Source organism: Chanodichthys erythropterus, chromosome 13 (genome assembly GCF_024489055.1).
Source record: "Chanodichthys erythropterus isolate Z2021 chromosome 13, ASM2448905v1, whole genome shotgun sequence".
Lineage (NCBI taxonomy): Eukaryota > Metazoa > Chordata > Actinopteri > Cypriniformes > Xenocyprididae > Chanodichthys > Chanodichthys erythropterus.
The window spans coordinates 30,450,985-30,472,837 of NC_090233.1; the positions used below are offsets into that span (position 1 = coordinate 30,450,985).

The window sequence follows — 21,853 nt, forward strand, 5'->3', positions numbered from 1 at the left end:
AGCGCGCGAATATTCCCGCCGAAATGGGCGGGGTTAAGGGCTATATAAGCAGACGTTTCGCCATAGGATTTCAGTGTTTTCTCCTTCAGCGACGACCTCATCATCTCCTCGCTGATCTCCGCCTGAAGCCGAGAAGCTCGCCGCCTTCCTGACTGCTCTCGCCGCCGTCTGAAGAGGCTCCCGCAGCGGACTCGCCTGGACTCGCCGGACTGAGGACAGCGCCGGCGCCCTCTCCGACTGCAGCGTCAGCGCCGTCGCCGAGTCGCCGCCTCCCGCTTCCCGCTCCCGGCCGCTTCCTGTGTGTCCCCTGCCGCCATCTGGCGCGCCGTCTTGAGAGCTTCACCGCGGCTTAACGCCGCTCTAAAAGAGCGTATTTCAGCGGTTTTCACCGCTTCTAGAGCTTCCGCGGCCCTCGCCGCTCTAAAAGAGCCACCCAAGTGCCGTTTTCACGGCAACGGCGTCTTCTCAGATGCCCCGCCACTCGTGTGGCACGTGCAGGGCCCCCCTGCACGACGGTGATGGTCACAGCGAGTGCGTCGCTTGCCTGGGCAAGCCCCATGCAGACGGCGCGCTCGCTGGGGACTCATGCCCGCACTGCGAGTGCATGAGTCTCAGTTCCCTGCGCTCGCGGGTCGCCTTCTTCACAGAGGGTGATCTCGCCGCTCGCGCCCTCCCGTCTCCTTCCTCCCGCGAGCCGGCTAGGAAGAGACAGCGGGGCAGAGCGACCCAGCGCCAGGAGATAGGCGAGCTCACGCCGGCCCAGCTCCCGCGTGCCTCGCCCTCTCCTCCGAGGGAACTCTCTCCCGTCCTGTTCTCTCGGCCTGAGCAGCGTCCCTCTGCGGAAGCGAGTGACCTCGTCTCATTCGGTGGAACAGACGACGAGCAGGACGACTCCATGTCTCTTGCGGCTTCCGAAGCAGAAGTGTGGGCTGGCGAATCGGACGATCCCGCCCCCCCGCCTCCCTTGGAGCCCATTGAACATGGCCAGGGCATGGATGCCGAGCTCTTCCGCATCCTATCCAGAGCCGTAGAAGAGCTGGACCTCGACTGGGCCCCACCTGAGGAGCCGTTGCGCAGTCGCCTTGACGAGTGGTTCCTGCCTGGCCGCCGCCAAGCCCCTCGCCAGTGAGCAGCGCCCTTTTTTCCCGAGGTCCACGAGGAGCTGACGAAGTCGTGGCGCGCTCCGTACTCCGCCCGCCTTCATACCACGCACCGCTCCGCCCTCACTGCCGTCGACGGCGCCGAGGAAAAGGGATACGAGCACCTGCCACCCCTTGACGAAGCAGTGGCTGCTCACCTCTGCCCTCCCGCGGCTGTGGGATGGAAAGCTAAGAGGTCACTCCCTTCCAAGCCCTGCCGGACTACTTCCACCTTAGCTGGTCGAGCTTACACTTCGGCAGGACAGGCCGCTTCTGCGCTACACTCCATGGCCATATTCCAAGTCTTCCAGGCCAAACTCCTCCGCTCTCTGGACGAGTCTGGGATTGACGCGCCGGCTTTCAAGGACCTTTGCAGCGCTACTGACCTTGCCCTGCGAGCCACGAAGGCTACGGCTCAGGCCATCAGCCGTTCCATGGCCAGCCTGGTAGTGTTGGAGCGCCACCTGTGGCTTAACTTGACGGAGATCAAGGACAATGACAAGACGGCCTTCTTAGACGCCCCGGTCTCTCCCTCTGGTCTCTTCGGCCCTGCAGTGGATGGCTTCACTGAACGCTTCACAGCGGCACAGAAATCGTCTCAGGCCATGAGACATTTCCTGCCCAAGCGCTCCAGCTCTGCTTCCAGCCGCCCCAGGACTGCGTCGGCTCAGCAGCACAAGCCCGCTCCACCTGCAGCACCGCAGTCAGCGCCACCTAAGGAGCAACGCCAGCGCTCGCGCTCTGCCAAGCGCCATCCCTTCCCGAGACGCCAGGGACCCCGGCCCAAGATTGTGCTGGACCTGGTGCCTCCGAAGTCATCCTGATCTGCCAGGAAGGAAGAGGATGGGGAATCGTCCCGTCGCGACCGGACCACCCCAAAAGCTCCCACGAACATTTTCCCCTCCGCCTCGTTTAAATCCGGGCGTGGGAAACATGTTTCAAGTGACAACTGGGCCCACAACTGTTGCGCCCACTCCAAACGCCGTTTTCACGGCGAACAAATTTTTATATCATGTAAAAGAGAGCAAATTTCCTCTTCCGCTACTCTCGGTGTACAACCCCCTCAGCGGCGGTCTGTCACACGATATCATTCAACCCCTTGCCACTCGGGCCGAGGCTTGGCAGGCCATCCCCGATGTGTCAGATTGGGTCATGGGGATCGTAACTCAGGGTTACTCGCTCCAGTTTGCACGCCGGCCCCCTCGCTTCGGCGGGGTGCTTCAAACTTTGGTCAATCCGGACGACGCCCATGTCCTCCGAGCCGAAGTCATGACGTTGCTAAGAAAAGGAGCTGTGGAAATAGTTCCCCCGCGGAAAGCGAGTCAGGCTTCTACAGCCGCTATTTTCTGGTCCCCAAGAAAGATGGTGGTCTCAGACCCATCCTGGATCTCAGACTTTTGAATCATTCCCTCATGAGACGGAAGTTCAAAATGCTGACACTGAAACAGATCCTCGCGCACATCTGCCCCGAGGACTGGTTCTGCTCGCTGGACCTGAAGGATGCGTATTTTCACATCCAGATAGCCCCTCGTCACAGACGATTCTTGAGATTCGCATACGAGGGAGTGGCATACCAATATACGGTCCTGCCCTTCGGGCTGTCTCTGGCTCCTCGCACTTTCACCAAGTGCATGGACGCGGCACTTTCCCCTCTCAGACAGGCGGGAATCCGAGTCCTGAATTATCTCGACGACTGGCTCATTCTAGCCCGTTCGCGAGTCGAGCTGGAACACCACAGATCCGTGCTCCTCAGCCATTTACAATGCCTGGGTCTCAGGGTCAACGCAACCAAGAGCTTGCTGTGCCCCACTCAACGAATATCGTTTCTGGGAGCAGTTTTCGACTCAGTCCATATGACGGCAGTAGTCTCGCCAGAGCGCGCTCTGATGATTCAGCAGCTCACAGCCTCAGTCAAGAACAGAGCCTGCCTCCCTCTGAAGTTTTTTCAGAGGCTGCTAGGGCTAATGGCTTCCGCCTCTCCGGTACTACAGCTCGGCCTTCTTCGGATGCGGCCTCTTCAGTACTGGTTGAAGTTCCGGGTTCCTCCCAGCGCTTGGCGGCACGGCCGCCTTCGCCTCAAGGTCAATCAGGCCTGTCTTCTAGCCCTGAAACCTTGGACGAACCCTGTATGGTTCAAGCGCGGAGTGCCCTTACAGGCGGTCTCACGAAGGACGGTGCTAGCAACAGACGCCTCCAACTCTGGTTGGGGCGCTGTGTGCGATGGCAGACCGGCCTTCGGCTCATGGAGCCAAGAGGAAAGCCTTCTGCACATCAACTGTCTAGAGATGCTAGCAGTGATGAAGGCCCTTCAGTTCTTTCAGGCTCATTTGACAGGGCGTCACGTTCTAGTCCAATCGGACAGTATGACAGTGGTGTCATATTTAAACCACCAGGGCGGTCTCTCGTCCAGCCGCTTATGCGCTCTGGCGAAACGTCTACTGGAATGGGCTCTTCCGAGGCTTCAGTCGCTCAGAGCGACTCATGTTCCTGGCAGGAACAATCTGGGTGCAGATATGCTGTCACGGAGCAACGTCCCCTCCGACGAGTGGACGCTCCATCCCCAGGTTGTCCTCAGGATTTGGGAGCTCTTCGGGAAGGCAAAGATAGACCTCTTCGCCTCAGAAGACAACTCTTATTGCCCAACATTTTTCTCGAAGGAGGTCGACGCTCTGGCCCATTCATGGCCCAGCACGCTCCTTTACGCTTTTCCTCCGATCGCCCTGATCCCTCAGGTCATCAGGCGCATCAGAGAAGACCAACACAGAGTCCTTCTAGTGGCCCCGCTCTGGAGGAACCAGATTTGGTCCTCGGAGCTGTTCAAGCTCTCTCTGAGAGCCCCGTGGCCGATCCGCCTGAGACGGGACCTCCTCTCTCAGGCGAACAGGGCAATCTGGCACCCACAGCCAGAGCTCTGGGCTCTGCACCTCTGGTCCCTCGATGGGAGCCTACTAACCTCCCCAGGGACGTCCTAAATACCATTTCTCAGGCTAGAGCGCCGTCCACGAGACGCCTCTACGACCAGAAATGGTCGGTCTTTGCTGACTGGTGTTCGTCACGCAACATAGACCCAATGGAGAGTGACGTATCTTCTATACTGTCTTTCCTCCAAGAACGCTTGGAAATGGGGCGCACCCCTTCCACGCTCAAGGTTTACGTAGCAGCCATTGCAGCGTTCCATGCTCCTATTGCTGGCCAATCAGTGGGACGAAACGGACTTGTCATCCGTTTCCTGAGGGGCGCTAGGCGATTGAATCCTCCTCGCCCCCTCACCGTTCCCTCCTGGGACCTGTCTTTGGTCCTCAGGGCCTTAAAAGGAGCCCCATTTGAACCAATGGGCTCAATCGACCTCAGGCCATTTACGCTAAAAACCGCCTTGCTGTTAGCACTGGCCTCGGTTAAGCGTGTTGGCGATTTGCAGGCCCTCTCTGTGAGCCCTGCATGCCTCGAATTCGGGCCTGGAGACTCTAAGGTCGTTCTGAAACCCAGGCATGGCTACGTCCCTAAGGTGCTCTCAACGCCGTTTAGAGCTCAGGTCATCTCGCTCTCTGCTCTGCCCCCTTCGACGGAAGAGCAAGGGCTGGAGTTACTCTGCCCTGTCAGGGCATTGAGGACCTACATAGAGCGATCGCAGTCTTTCAGACAGTCAGATCAGCTCTTTGTCTGTTTTGGAGGCCGCACCAAAGGATCTCCGGTCTCAAAACAGCGCATTTCTCGTTGGATAGTGGACGCTATTACGCTGTGCTACTCCTCACTGGGAGCCAAATGCCCCATAGGAGTCAGAGCCCACTCCACTAGAGGGATGGCCTCCTCATGGGCTTGGTCCAACGGAGTTTCCATCCAAGACATCTGTGTGGCGGCCGGCTGGTCTTCGCCGTCCACCTTTGTCAGGTTTTACCATCTCGATGTCCCGACCTTACAGGCTCGAGTCCTTTCAGTGTGATTAGCGGCCTCAGATGAGCTCCGCCTCACGCTATCATGGAAATAAATTTCCTCTAAGTGTAACGCAAGGGTTCGGTAAGGGCTTGCCCTCTCGCTTGTCTTTTTGGCCCCCTCTCAGGTGTCCAAACTTCAAGCTATATCGTTCCCAGCCGTGGCACGGCGTGGTTGAATTCGTTCCCCATACGCAGTACGAGTGAAGTATCGAAAGGGAACGTACTCTGTTACTAACGTAACCTCGGTTCCCTGAGATACGGAACGAGTACTGCGATACTTGCCGTGCCACGAGGCTGCGGCTCAGGGTCGTCGCTTCAGTCGAATGACACTGAAATCCTATGGCGAAACGCCTGCTTATATAGCCCTTAACCCCGCCCATTTCGGCGGGAATATTCGCGCGCTTTGTCGCCATAGGCCGCGCGGCTATGCCGCGCCGTCATTGGTTCAACAACTTGTCTATGAGTGAACCAATGACGGTGCAGTTACACTGCGTTATTGAAAAAGGCTTCAGCAGCGGGGAAAAAGGGAGACCTTTCCCATACGCAGTACTCGTTCCGTATCTCAGGGAACCGAGGTTACGTTAGTAACCGAGTACGTTTTTTTAATACACTGACAACCACCAACAACAAATAATGATGAGAAAATCACATGATGACTTAAAGCTCATCATAAGATTTTCCACATGCTGAGAAAGTGTGTACTAATAAAAGGTGCACAGTGTCATTCAGACACTAAACACCATCATGGTAACACACATGACATTAAAAAATAAACTAGTATTGATAAGGTGTTAGAAGAACTGTCAACTTATTTCATTTGAATCTAATCTAATCTAAGGATTATTTCTTGACATAAAACAGCAAATACTGAATGTGTAATAGTGAAATAATCAAAACATAACTTTGTCTATGGAAGCGGCAATAATAATCTGTTCCATTATATGACGTGTTATATTAATATCAGATAGATATTAAGTAAGCATCTGTAAAGTTTACTCTGTTATTCTCCCAGTTTACTGGACACTTACATTGATGTATTTTGAGAGAAGTGGATGAATTCACGTGTTGTAAATGTAAAAAAAAATCTATAGTCTGTTGCTGTAAATTGATTTACAGTTTAGTACTGTTAAATTATGGTTAACTGTTGTTGTTTTTTTGTTGTTGTTGTTTGTTTTTTTTTATCTTACACCTTTAATCCTTTTTAAATCCACAACAAAATGAACACTTATATGTGTGTTAACAGTGCAGCAATGCTTAAGTTGCTTAAGTTAATTAGGTATTTAAGTGACTAAGTGAGGACTGACCATTAGTGATGAATACCTACTGTTAACAAGTACAATCACTGAAGGATAGAGAAACAACAACACAAGAACTGCATCTGACTTCAGTCACAGCCTTAAATCAGACATTAAATCTCTCAAGATATGATTAAGCAACTGCACAAACAGCATTACCAGCTTCATTTATAACTAACTAATTACATTATTTCTGTCAAATGTCTACAGAAGTTTTTATTGGGAATTAACAGAGTTTTAGATGTTTTGGTTCATATGATGTTACCATTTTGGTGATCAGTGTTTGCTTTAGTTGGGCTCTTGACCCCTGACTTTTAACATTAGATTTTCTTTGGCTGTTGTGGCTGTTTTTGAGACACATTTGTTCTAGCAAAAAAAGTCAAGGAAAAATGTGATCAGGTTATTTTTTGATAACAACATAAACATGATGTAAAGCATGATTCACTGATTTCGTCACGTGCTATACAAAATAAATGTTATAATAATGTTATATTACTACACCTTAATTTTATGTTGCTACCACCACTGTGATTCTACAGCAAAAGATAAAGCAGTGCTTAAACAACCAGTTATGAAAGACTTTTAAATTTATTCACAAAAATAAAAAACTGTGCCATTTAGACAAACAGAGACATCAAGAATCAGCATATAAATCTCAACAATGATGACAGTCAACAAAATAGATTCGCTCTGAACATCACAAAACAAGCTACTAAAAAGTCATAACAAAAACAACAGCAAAAACAAAAGCAAAAAGTAATAATTAAGAGAAAATAACTCAGCGGCATAATTTATTCATTCTGCACTGCATGCTGGGAGTCATAAATGAGTCTTGTAGTATGCTGGTACCCAGCATGCATTGCGGCATGAAGCTTTTTGGCTTCATGGCTTGTCACCATTGTTGAGATTCTTATGCTGATTCTTGATGTCTGCGTGTGTCTGAATGATACACATGTTCAAAACGTTTTGAGTACAAACTGTTTTTAAAATGCTTCATATTATCTGATTGTCATGACACTGATGTATTTCATGCTGTAGAATCACTGGGATATCATAATCAAAAATATAATACATAACCCATAAAATTATTGATTAGAAAGACATCAGTGTACTAGGCCGTTACATGACTTAAACCATTAATAAACAGCTAAAGCAATCTGATCAGGTTTTCTTTTCTTTCTTTTTTTTTTTTTTTGCTATAATAACACATGTACCTTAAACACACAGTTACAGCAGACAAAGAAAAACTGATGTTGAAAAGACAAGGGTCAAGAGCCCAACCAAAGCAAACACTGACCACCACAATGGTAACATCAAATAAGCAAATAAAACATCAATATTTAAACCTCTGTTAATTCTCAATGAGAACTTCTGTAGACATCTGACAGAAATAAAGTAAGTCTGGTTAGTAATAACTGAAGCTGGTAATGCTGTTTGTGGAGTTGTTAAATCAGATCTTGAACTTTTCATTTATTCTTTCATCTTCAGTTAATTTCATCCAAGGCTGTGGTTGAAGTCAGCTGTAGTTCTTGTGTTTCTCTTCCCTTCACTGATTCTGCTTGTTAACAGCAGGTGTTCATCAGTGTAATTCACTGTCTTAAGTGGACTTTATTAGTAAACTAATGTAGGGAATAGTGAATGAGGGTATAGGGTATGATTTGGGACACAGCCTCCGAGTGTCAACTTTGAGCTCTGCTACTGAGGCTACTTTCTGGAAAACAACAGATATTACCCAGAATGCATTGTGTTGTACAGCATATTACTGATTACTTAAACAACAGCAAATATCTGTAAAACAACAATTATTTCATTGTATAATGAGAGACCATTGCCTGTAAAATTATATTTAATTTTAACAGTGTATTAACAGTCAGTGTGCAATTGGCTCATCTAATTAGTCAGTCTCTTTTCTTCTTTTCTTGTTGCTTTTTCTCCAGGCTAGAGAATGTCCAGTACCCATACCACCTGTACATCAGTCCCTCCAACCGCCCAGGACTCAACGGTCCTGAACGGCCCTTCCAGTGTCCTACATGTGGCGTCCGCTTCACTCGAATACAGAATCTCAAGCAGCACATGCTTATCCACTCTGGTGAGAGAGCCTCTGTTATTACAGGATTCAACATTGACAGGGAAAGTGCATGTGAATGCAAAGAGATTTTGTTTTTCTTCAAACACTATTCTCTTTATATTCCTGATGCCTCATCCAGTGCTTAATTTGAGCTGGATCCTGCCGAATCCTATTTCGGAAAATGTCAGATTTTGGAATTTTGCGTTATGGCATTAACAAGTGCATTGCATGGTGACAATGCATGTGCGTGTAAGACAGAGCTTGCATGGGTTTGTTTTGCGCAGTGAGCAGCGCAAAGTGTGTATAGGCTACCTGACGACTTATTTTATTAAAAATACATTCATGTTGCCAAAATGTCAAAAAGACAGTCAAGTATTTTTCATTTTTCATATCCGTGAGTCAAGCTGATGGTTATTCGGATCAAAAGAGATCCCAAGAAGATGGAACTGCACCCCTGGACAGTTCTGCTAATACTAATCAGGATAGCGGGAGACACGAGCAACGGGAGTTAGATCTGTCAGAAATCAATGTAATGGAATCACTGATCAACTAAATGACACTTGGTCTCAACAAATATGTGACAGGATAAAACACTAGGCTGTAGTTAGGGCAGTGCAGAAACTTGTGAATGATACTCTTATTTAGTTTCACTACCACCATTTAGTGACGTCATTGTATGTTCCGGGAAAACTGAAGTTGTGTGGTCAGTGTCGGTCACAGCACCTTTTAATTGTTGTTTTGGATCCGGCAATTATTCATTTACAAACGAAGCACTGGCCTCATCCCATTTTTCTAATGATTAATGTACTGAAGCTTTATTGTTAAAATGTTTTAGGACAGCTGAGTTAAGCTTTCAGACAAGATCCTGGAAAGGCTTAATGTCGGGCTCTGTATTACATAAAGTAGAGTACAACATGATTCACCCTAATCGACTTGTTAGTTTACACAGAGGTGGCGTCTTGTTTGCTGTCGATTATCCAAACAGAACTCCTCATCATAGCAATTAGTTATGGACTGGTGAAAGTGATTTTATGCAATTGATTTAGTTGTGGTTTATGTGGCCAACATGCCTAATGTGATGCATTGCTGGAGTGAACCTTCACAATAAACATCCTGACTTCTTAGGACAATGTGTTTGGTTATTTTGTGTTTTATTTTATTTAGCAGTTAGCACACAACAAACTAAAACAGACAGATTCTTGTTATGGCCCCTTCAGTCTCATTGAACTTCATTATCATCTTTATTTGCTAATTATCTCCTGTTTTCTGATATGGTAGACAGTAATCTTTCATGGCTTCCCTCTACAGGTATTAAGCCATTCCAGTGTGACCGCTGCGGGAAAAAGTTTACGCGGGCTTACTCCCTGAAGATGCACCGGCTGAAGCACGAAGGTAAACGCTGTTTCCGGTGCCAGATCTGTAGCGCCACTTTCACTTCCTTCGGTGAATATAAGCACCACATGAGGGTGTCTCGCCACATCATCCGCAAGCCTCGGATTTACGAGTGCAAAACGTGCGGCGCCATGTTTACCAACTCCGGCAATTTAATCGTACACCTGAGGAGTCTCAACCATGAGGCGTCAGAACTAGCAAACTACTTCCAGACCAGGTGAGGAGGAGCTGAACATTCTAAGAAAATATGTAGAAGTACAAATTTAGTTTTGTACAGTCGGCCGTTCATCTCATGTTGAGGTAGCAGATGCGTTTTTGAATTGGGGGGAGAAATAATTTAATTGTATTGAACAATGTGTATTAGGTGAAACACTTTACAATAAGGTTCAATTCGTTGACATCAGGTAATGCATTAGGTGTCATGAATTAACAGTGATTGTTACTTTTATAGCATTTATTATTTAATTTTTTTAATAATTTTTAAAAAAAGATGTTCAAAAAATGTTCAACAAGGCTGCATTTATTTGATTAAATACAGTAAAAATAGTAATGTGAAAATTTATTACAATTTAAAATAAATGTTTTCTATTTGAAAATATTTTAAAATTTATTTTTTCTTCGCAAAACTGAATTTTCAGTCTTCAGTGTCACATGATCCTTCAGAAACCATTCTAGTATGTTGATTTGGTGCTCAAGAATTATTGCTTTCTTATTATTATCAGTGTTGAAAACAGTTGTGCTGCTTATTATTTTTGTGGATAAATCAGTCAAAAAACAGAATTTTAAAATATTTTTTGGTAACAATGCATCCTTGCTGCATAAAATTATTAATTTCTTGAAAAAAAAAACTGTCCCCAAATTTTTGAGTAGTATTAATGTATGTTTATAATACATAAACCAATGTTAATGGTAATTGATATAATTTGAATTGTACATTTCAAGTTATATAAATGATCTTTAGTTTATGTATTATGAACATACATTAATTAACAATGACCAATAGTATATTTATTAAATAACAGTAACCTAGATTAATAAATTCTGTAATAATTGTTACTTAGATCATGATACCTAATACATTAGCCAATGTTAACTAATTGAACCTTATTATAAATGATTAGAGATGAAACATTGTGTATTTTCAAAGATAGCTGAAGATGACAGGCTTTTCTCGTTGAGCTGTGACTGACAAAATGCTTCTATCAGATGAAATGTCTTTCCTGCTGTGAGTTATAACAGGTTTACCCCAGGCCAGGCTAACGCCCAATTCCATTGTGTTTTATTTGGAAGAAAGTCATTAATTACTGAATAGAGCTTTCAGGAAATCACTGAAATCTCCTCTATTGACTGTTCTGATCAGTATTATGCCAAGTATAATATAATGTTTATTTATTTCTGAATAGCTTTAACACATGGGCACACCCTTCAGTTTCTCCTGCATTCTATTCTTAAAATTGCACGTGTATTTCTCCTAGATGTGTTCTCCAGAGAAAACCAACTAAGTGACTTTTCCTGTTTGAAAACAAGTATTTTCAAAAGGAAATAATCATGGCTTTGATTCCATTTTGGAAGTAGTGAGAGCTGGACTGTGCATTAGGAAAAGAAGCGGTGCGATGTAAACAGCTGGAGCAGGCAGGGAAATCAATCCTACATCAGCTGAATAGGTTTTTTAAGTGAAGTTCTCAAAAAAGCTCAGTGGAATCACTGTCTGTAAGTGATGTTCTTCTGAGGTAATCTTCATGACGATAGCCCTTCATTAAAGCAGAGGGAAGGGAGTCCGGTGCCTTTATGTATTGAGCTCCTGCTACACGTAGACTCCCTTATTTCATCCAACTGTTTATTTGATTTAAGCCTTCTCGCTTTTAGGATCTCTTTGGTCTATTCATCTTTGTCAGGCACAAATAAACAGTGTTTTTGAAAGCTACAGTGGTGAGGCAATAGTTTGGCTCTGCCGTGTGCTTATTAAGAGAGGGAGTGGTCGTGTAGTGTATCCCAAAGAAGTTTTATTTATTCTGATCACTAGAAACAGCCGGCATTGCGGCCATACTTTTCAGAGATATTCGGTGGACTTTTAAGTGTAATTTTAAGATGAGCAAACAGGTACAAATTGGAAAGTCCTAACTGGGTTAGATATCTCACATGATATTTTTTTAAATGATTTTGAATACGTTAAAAAATGAATGCCTGTCAATATTTTGCTTTTAAGTTTGTGCGAAAGAATTCGGAAATCATAGTGTCAAGACTGCGACAACTAAAGAAATAGGAAATGATGTCATTAGTATCTAAATCCTATTCATGGATTAAGCTATTAGTGTTTGAATTGTGATTACTCGCTATATCACTTTTTCTGCCAAGCCACAATCCTCAATCTAGTTTTGAAGCTTCAATTTTGACTTTTCTTTTAGATAGCTGGAGTGTTTTTGCCAGAGGACATTTTGCCAAAGTTTATTGCTAGACTTGAACATGCTAGGACTGGCTGTTCAGTGTTCGTGGGGGGGTTGGGAAATCCAAAGAATCTTAGACTCATGTACCAAACGGAACAGAATCTTGGATTAAGCATGAAAACGTGCTCTTTTGTTTTGAACCTACTTTTTGTTTTTTGACCAGTAAGTTTTTGACCTTGCGCCTGAGTGGTTTGACATCCTCTGATTGTGGCTTCACAGAGGAGATTGAAAGCAATAACTTTGCCCGTTTTTCTGTTTTAGCCTTTTTTATAAAAAAGTTTGAGCTTTTATGCTAAAAAATCAATGAAGGTACTAAGATTGGGAAAGATGATTGTAAATATCATTAAACCTGTCAGTTTTATCTTATGTTAAGTTAGTATTGATGGCAGTGATGATTTTCTGATCACTGGCGCTTCTCTCCCTTTGTTGCCCTAGTGAGTTCCTCCTCCCAGACTACCTGAGTCACATGCAAGAGGAAGAGGGGCTGGGACACTTTGAGATGAGTGAGCAGACCTTTGAAGCTTCTTCCTCCTCTTCCTCAGTCCAAACACCAGTTATCTCTCAAGTTTCCTCTACCATGAACTATGACAACCACACTTCTGCACCACCTTCCCAAACCCCAAACCCCAGATCAGGGCACGGAGGGGAGGGTGCACCAGGGGACCATCCGAAGTCCACGGCCGCTGTTACCTCTCTACAAGACCCAGAGGAAGATGAGGGAGAGAAGGAGAGAGGGGGGAGAAAGAAGAAAAGACTTGTGTCAATTACAATTGAGTGAAAACGTTCCATACGTTTAAACCTGTATGATAACAGTCCTGTTGCACACTCAGTACTTCTTTTGTTGATGTCTCATTATGCTTTAACAGCTTACAGATCTGATTTGTTACATTATCAAAAAGTGTAATGCCTTTTGATATTTGTTCATTCTGATTTGAAATTCAAGTCAAATCAAGTCACCTTTATTTATATAGCACTTCATACAATACAGATTGATTCAAAGCAGCTTTACAGTCATAAACAGAAAAATAATGATTCAGTGAATAGTCATTTGTTGTTTTGTTTGTTCCATGCGTTGTAATATCACATTTTTCATTTGGATTTACTTGCAGATCTTTATGAAAGAACATCCCGGTTGTAAATTAAAAAACAAAAACTTGAATCAAAAAATGTGACTTTTTTTTTTTTTTAGTAACCCGTTAATATCTGTGACTATAATGAATTTGTTCCATGGAACATTTTCTTAATTTTAATTTTTTTTTTTTTATTGTATAATTTAACCACCAGTCTGTTGGGGAAAAAAAATCTAATTGTATAAATGTGATGTTTTGTTTTTTGTTTTTTGCATTACATTCAAATATGACTGATCTCTTTTTATTATTTTATTTCCTTTTTTCCAATTTCATGTCCGCGCCTTAACTATTAGCAAACTGCCCCTTCTGACTGTAAACAAACCTGTTATAAACTGGGAAGCTTCGACACTCGGAGGACCGTTCCTAAAAATGTGAAAGACTGTGCTACTTCTTCCATGTGTGTTCAGAGCGGAAACAAAACACTGAACCTGACTGGCACAAAACAAGCATGAAACCTTGTTAATGGGTTGTTGTGCGTGGATGGTGACTAATCTAATGTGCTTTAGCGTGTTGTGTTGTTTTGAATGAGTGTATATGTGAAGAGTAGCCCTGTTTTCCTAGCCCTCTTTTCTGCTGTATGTGTAATGCTGCTAAAATTTTGTAAACTGTGCCTCTTGCCCAGCTCTCCGAACCACTCGTCAATTCGATTGAAAGAGCTGTACATGAATTCTTTTGGTTTAACATTCTTCGTTTGATTGTGACATATGGAAGAAATGGGTCACAATTTAATAGAGTGGAAGGTGATTTTCCATAGCCTTTCCCATTTTATTGCTGTTGGAATTATACTATGGAATTTTTCTCCATAACTTGATGCCATAGTTGTATGTGCCTAACAGTTTCCCACACAAAGTTTATGAACATCTTGTGACTATGGCATGAGCCTCGATTGAAGATGTAACTTGATTGCAACTTTGGAATATGTAGCATTTGTTTTGTTTGGTGATTGTAATGATCGTGTATCTTGCGTTCAAATCCGCTTCCTCCATGTGATATTGCATCTGGCAATCAGACTCGAAGCTGCTCCATTCCAACATGATTTTGTAGGGAACAAACCTTTTAATAGGCTTTGTGCAATATTGTTTTGGATGATTCACGTGTTCTAAAATGAAATTATTTGAATTAAAGCATTTTATACCGCAGTGGACAATGAGATGAATGACTGAAGATAATGAATAGAGGAAGGGGGTTAGTCGAGCTAAAGCATGTACCCTTCGATAAACAGTTCATATGAATTGTTAGTGTACAGACAGCGAAAGAAATCACATTGTGTTACAAAAACTAGGCTGCAATATCATTCTCTGATGTCATTTCCCTCGAGACGGTCTCCCGCTTATCTCACTCTCTCCATTTTTGCAACAGCGGACTGTTGCGAGAACTCAATTACTTCATAGTCTGAGAGTTTGTAGTGACGCGTTTATCCAATAAGACATTATTGGCTGTCTGTCCCAGATTGCTCTTTGTGCTACTTGCATGTTTTCCGTGCAAAAAAAAGACATATGGGGGAAAAAAAAATCAATATAGCATGGGTTGATTCGTTTGTTGGATGTTGTTTCAGATATGTGCAACTACCATTTTGTAAACAATATTCAATCTTTGGTGTTCAATTGTTTGAGCAGAAAGAAAACGTGATATTTCAGTAGTCATAATGCTTTTTTTCCAGATTCTGTATCAATGACAGTTACCTTAAAAAGTGTCAATTTGTACATTTGTAATATCAATGTGAGTGTGAGTAGTTATTTGACTTGAGCTTTGTAGTGTTCGCTTTTGTGACCATGTCTTATTGGTATATATACTCTATATTCTTTTTTAAAGCCTATAGTTTTAGTCGTTATCTCGTGCCTTTGGATATTGGATCTGTATTGTATTTTAATTGGCTTAAACATGCATTGGTATGAATTCATAATGTTTTGTAGACAGAATGCTGGTAGACTTCAAATGTAGCTTGAAACTAAAAATATTTTTGAAGTGCTATTCGACAGGTTTAAACTGTATGTTTTGTGTTTATTTTCATAAAGACAAATGTATTAGTCATTTTGTATCCTTTCAGTGGTTCTTATCATCCGTTTCTGTGCCAATTCAGATTTATTGAATGATGTTTTGTAAAAACATTATGTACATTAAGATTTACAGTAAATGGTTACAGCCTGACACTCCAAGTTTGCTTTAATTCATTGCTTCCATTCTTATTGCTAAATACTCATTCTGGTTTATGTTCTTAAAATAATCCTACACATGTACACTACCATTCATTTTTTTTTTTTTTAATTAATGAAAACAATACTCTTATTCAGCTAGAATACATTAGAATGATTCCTAAAGGATCATGTGACACTGAAGACTGGAGTAACGATGCTAAAAAAAAAAAATACATCACATTTGGCATCACATGAATAAATTACATTTTAAAATATATTAAAATAGAAAAGTAATTATATTCAATTTTTGCGGTGCTTTTATTTAATCAATTTAGCCTTCATGAGCATTAGATACTTCTTTTTACCAACCCCAAATATTTGAACTGTAGTGTAGAGTTTGTGCATGTACTACAATTCAACTAGGGAAATAAAGTACAGTTGAAATTAGATTCTTACTGTATATATGTGTATGACAACACCATGTACGTAAACTGCTGAGGAAGTTATTTGCAAGGCTATTGAACTATAATTAATTAACTTCCCACTCAACATTTTTGCGCATGTACAATGTTTTTCTAGCTCAAAACAATCTCTGGTGTGTGAGAAGGGATAGAAATAAGGAAATTCTTGGCAACCAGGTGCACAAACACATGCTAAAAGAAACAACGAGAGGCTTTTAATTTTTCCTTGGCCTCCTAGATGAAGTATTTGTGACACAGCACAGTATTTGCAGACTCCAAGCACCTGCTCTTGATTTGGTGTCCTCTGACTGTCTGACCCACATCAACTCTGGAGGGGTGGTTAAAGAAAGCCCTCTAAATGGGTCAAGTCAGATAATATTCACAAAATGGGTTTTGATTCATTGTGACTGAACTACTATCTTAAAATGTCAAAAATTGTCTGTGACATTGACCACTTTTCCACTGTTGTTGGCCACATGGGTACTTGAGACAACACGCCTAATATCATGACCTAGTGTTTCAATAATTTACTGCGTGAAAGACATCAATGGCTCTACTGGTATAAATCTAAGGGCACATCTTGTGCCAAACCTTTTGCCTCCTGCACCTGCAAACATTAGTCAAATAGAGTTATAACAAACACCTTTTGTCTGCCTTTTATCTGCAAAGCTTAGATGCTATTTTGTGGTGATGGATTGGAGTTCTTCAATATGGCCCCACAATCCTTTTTATTCTTTACCAAAACACATCAATATCAAATATAGACTACTATATTTCTGTGTAAACTTTGTTCAAGATCTGAACATGAACATGTTATTTATCTTTTTGCTCACTACGATTCGATATTTCAGTGTACATATTCTGTCTAAAGTCTTCCCATATTTTTTTCTGTTTTCTTAATCTTGAGTTACATATGGCATTTATCTATAAACTTAATCTTGATTTACACCAACCATTTTCCCTAATGTACCTCAGCACTGTTGGGGAAAAAAAAAAACATTACATCAGTCATGTTATAAAGTCTATTATGAGTAGATTTATTGAAGTAGAACTTGTTGAGTCTTAAAACAATTTAAGACATTACTTATTTCTGCCACTTTGCTAATTTCAGCAACACTTCTTTCCAAAATCCTGCACTTTCAAAGTCATCAAATCATCAAATGCATATGCACACAATTATTCACAAGCAAGAGACGGTTTCTGACTGGCTGAAAAAGTGCAGGCTGCTCTAATGACTTTTTTTGCTGCTGAGCAAATGTTTTTTTTATTGTCCTGTAATTTCTCAGGATGATAATCTGTCAGGTAGGGACATTTTATGTGTGGTATTCCAAAAAATACATTACAGCACCTTTATGTTTTCATTGCTAATGACATTTCAAATGAGTTTTGAGTAGAGGCTTGAAAAGAAAAAATGTTCCACACTGGTCAGTGATCTACGGAAGAGGATCAGGGCCAAGCAATAATTAAAAAATAAAACCATCTCGAGATTAAAGTTGTTAAATTTCGAGAAAAAACTTGTTAAATTTCAAGAAAAAAGTCGAAATAAAATGTTAAGAATAAACTCATTAAATTATGAGAAAAAACTTGTTAATTTTTGAGAAAAAAGTCGAAATAAAATGTTGAGAATAAACTCATTAAATTATGAGGAAAAAACTCGATCAATTTCGAGAAAAAAGTCGAAATAAAATGTTGAGAATAAAGTCATTAAATTACGAGAAAAAGGTCATTAAATTATGAGAACAAATTTGTTAAATTATGAGAAAAAAGTTGTTAAATTTTGAGAAAAAGTCTAAATAAAATGTTGAGAATAAACTCATTAAATTATAAGGAAAAAAACTCGATAAATTTCGAGAAAAAAGTTGAAATAAAATGTTGACAATAAACTCATTAAATTATGAGAAAAAAGTCATTAAATTATGAGAACAAATTTGTTAAATTATGAGAAAAAAGTCAAGATAAAATGTTCAGAATAAACTCAAAAACTCAAAAAGTCGTTAAATTATGAGAACAAATTTGTAATTTAACGAATTTGTTCTCGTAATTTCTTTTTTCTCGTAATTTAATGACTTTTCTCAACATTTTATCTCGACTTTTTTATTTAAATTTAACAAGTTTTTTCTCTTAATTTAACGTATTTGTTCTCGTAATTTAATGAGTTTATTCTCAAAATTTTATCTCAACCTTTTTCTCGAAATTTAACAAGTATTTTCTCGAAATTTGACAACTTTAATCTCGAGATGGTTTTATTTTTTTATTATTGCTTGGCCCTAATCCTCTTCTGTAGTGATCACATAGAGAGCTCCATTACCACTGTTATGTAATGGCCAATCCTAAGTGAATAACTGGAAAGTGTTTCAACATGATTCTTGTTCCAGTGACTGCTATTTCAAATAATGCCTCCTTTTTTATAAACACCTTGATCAATTTTCTTCTCTTAATTGCCAAAGATTCTTAGTCAAGTAGAAAGATTTAAGAATAGTTCCTGCAACAGTAAAATCATATTTATCAAACAGGATCCCAAAAAAACACTACGTATTAGATATATGCTAAATGTTCTCCAGATGCAGCTGAGGTTGTCTAAAAATGATATAAACGCGATTGCGTAATGTATAAACACGAGTCTGTTTTAACATCTGGCGCTGATGTGATTTACACAGCAGATTTGTCAAAAGACCACTGACCAAGACCATTAGCAAGTGCCATTAGTCTTTCAGATGTGGACAGCACTTCATAATCAGAACTGTGATGCCTCGACGAGTTTGATTTGCCACCAGACAGACTGTTCTTTTCTTCCAGGCTCTATTCATTTACCACAAACATAATGTGTCTATTGGGAACACATATCCCGTTACTGAAAAACTATATTGACTGAGCTTAACCCAAATGAAGATTGTAACACTGTACGCTCACATTTTTCTCTCTAATGTCTGCCACCGTTATGATCTTATCCCTCTCTGAGGTTATTTTGCCAGTGTCCACTTGTGCTGGATTAGGTCGCGCTGTATAGTTACTGTTCTTGTAATGTCAGAACAACAAGGAAGCTTCAAATCGAGCAGTAGATTTGATGAAAACAGATTCCAAAATAGATGGGTCATAAAAGAGATTTTCCCTGAAACTTTCCCTTACAAAAATAAGTTTACTTCAACTTCATTTTATTCGTTCATTTTATTTACTTCAAGTAAAGTTTAAGTATATTTTTATATACTTGAACTCTATATTTGTATACTCTATGTACACTCCTGAACAAAATCTTAAGACCGGGGGAAACATTTCAAGTACTCGCATTTTGCGCTATTGGATCATAACCAGGTTGTAAGTACTGCTTTAAAATGCTAAAAGAAGAAACAGGAACAAGAGACAAAAAATAGAGAGCATGCAATTTATTGAAAACTGCATTTAAACTCAAACAGGCTGTTCAGCAGCTGATCAAAAGTTTAAGACCATAGCCTTAAAAAGTAAAAATCTGCACAAAAATAGGGCTTTTATGTCATTCTCCTTCAGACTTCACACTGTCTTGATCTCCTGATGGCAAAGGCAAAAAGGTCTTCTGTCTTTGAACGTGGCAGGATTGTTGAGCTGCACAAGCAAGGGCTCTTGCAATGCGCCATCACTGATGAGGTTGGACACAGTAAGATGGTCATTTTACATTTCATATAAGATCCTGAGAGTTACGGGACAAAAAAGTAAAGTGGCAGACCCTAAAAGATTTTACCTGCACTGAGTTGAAGGATCCAACGGGCTGTCTGTGAAGACACAGGCCAATCCTCGCCCCAAATTAAGGCCCTTACTGATGCTGATTGCATCCCAATAACCATAAGACAGCTTCTGCGAGAGAAGGGCTTAAAGAACAAAAAATGTCTTCAAAGGCCATGTCTCCTCTCATGCCACAAACTTGCCTGTTTGGAATTTGCAAGGGAGCACCAAACATGGGACATTGAAAGGTGGAAGAAAGTTTTGTTCTGACAAGAAAAAAAAAAAACCTGGATGGTCCTGGTGGCTTCCAACACTACCCGCATGACAAGGAGTTCCCACTGGAGGTGTTTTCTATGCGGCACAGTGGAGGAGGCTCCATCATGATCTGGGGTGCTTTTTCCTTCAATGGAAAAATGGAGCTTCAGGTTGCGCGGGGCATCAAACGGTGGCTGGTTATGTGGACATGTTGCAGCGGGCATCCTTCTTGACTGATGGCCCTCGTCTGTGTGGTAATGACTGGGTCTTTCAACAGGACAACGCTGCCGTTCACAATGCCTGCCTGACGAAAGACTCCTCTTAGAGCTCTTTTGGACCATCCTGTGTGTTCCCCTGATCTAAATCCCATTGAGAATGTTTGGGAATGGATGGCAAGGGAAGTTTACAAAATGAACGTCAGTTCCAGACCATGGATGCCCTTCGTGAAGCCATCTTCCCCACATGGAGCAACGTTCCCACCAGCTTCCTGGAAACAGTCACATCAAGCATGCCCAAACAAATGTTTGAAGTGATCAACAAGAACAGTGGGGATACTCAATACTGAGTCCTTTTTTGACACTTTTAGTTCTGTTGTGGGGTTTTTTTGGGCTAAGGTCTTAAACTTTTGATCAGCTGATGAACAGCCTTTTGAGTTTAAATGCAGTTTTCAATAAATTGCCTACTCTCTATTTTTTGTCTCTTGTTCCTGTTCTTTTGGCATTTTAAAGCAGTACTTACAACCTGTTTATGATCCAAAAGCGCAAATTGCGAATACTTGTAATGTTTCCCCTGGTCTTAAGATTTTGTTCAGGAGTGTAGTATGTATACTAATATCAATGTACTTAAGTGTACTATTTCAGTACAACTTTGGACTAAACTTTTAAGGTATACTATTAAGTATACTTTAAATGTCAATGTTGAGTAATATTTTACTGTATAGTGTATAGTATACAGTAAACTATTATACTATAAATGTATAGTAACTACATTTTTTGTTTGTACTGCAAGTATATTACAAGTGAACTTATAGGTTACTGATAGTTTACTAGAATAAAACTTAATTTTTAGTTTATGAAAGTACACTTTGAAGTATACTCTCAGAATTTTAGTAGTTTTATACTGCTACTTGTAAGTTCATTTCTTAATATTCTAAGACAGTATATAAAACTAAGAAAAATATTTAAAGGCTACGCAATCAAAAGAGCAAACACAACTACAAGCCAATATATTTGGAATATTATTAGAACTTCCAGATCCAGAAATATAATTTTATGTGTTACTGTAGTTGGACACTTAGTAGTTGGAAATTTAGCAGTAACTACTTGCATAACTGAAATGGGAAAGAAACTAAGGTCAAATTATGTTTATCCAAAATGTTTGACAAATGTTTCAGCTTCATTTTCAAAACAAAAAAACCTTTACGTTTGTCCACAACAAGTCCTAGTGGTAGAGAGAAAAAAAAGAAAGAAAAAAAACATTGCAAATGAAAGATTATGCTAAAAAAGCAAAATGCAACTCAAACATAAGGTGTAATAACAACTGATGTGAAATCACATATTTGTAGCTGACTACAAGTATACTTACGGAAGGTAGATTTTACCAAATTAGAACAGTTAAAATCAATTCATTATTTTACATTTACACTGCAATTCAAATTAAAATACAAAGTTTATTTTATTTCCCCCTTTAGTTCGTTCAGTTTATCAGTAGGTGTTTGAATGCTTGGTGTTTTTATATTGTGCCAATCATTTCTGGTGGCAGTTTCTCTTGACATCCATCAACACCGACGCTTCTTACTGCACAATTTGTTCGCTCATTGAACAAAGTAAGTGTACAAGATCAAGCATGTTTTATTAGTTTTAGGTTTAAGTCAAATACAATACTTGTCACTGAAATGTACTAGATCGGA

At 41.0% G+C, this 21,853-nt stretch overlaps 1 protein-coding gene across 4 annotated transcripts in view; it reads left to right on the plus strand.

Annotated features, from left to right (window-relative positions):
* zbtb44 (zinc finger and BTB domain containing 44) overlaps positions 1-21,853 on the plus strand; it is a 40,105-nt gene that overhangs the window by 7,825 nt on the left and 10,427 nt on the right. For 2 of the 4 annotated variants that reach the window (XM_067407719.1, XM_067407720.1), the window contains exons 4-6: positions 8,304-8,455; positions 9,743-10,043; positions 12,706-15,543. In XM_067407719.1, the coding sequence (XP_067263820.1) occupies positions 8,304-8,455; positions 9,743-10,043; positions 12,706-13,048 (796 nt within the window). In that variant the 3' untranslated portion in view covers positions 13,049-15,543. Of the gene's footprint in view, positions 1-8,303; positions 8,456-9,742; positions 10,044-12,705; positions 15,544-21,853 lie in introns of those variants that run through there. The other 2 variants (XM_067407721.1, XM_067407722.1) reach the window with 2 other exon arrangements.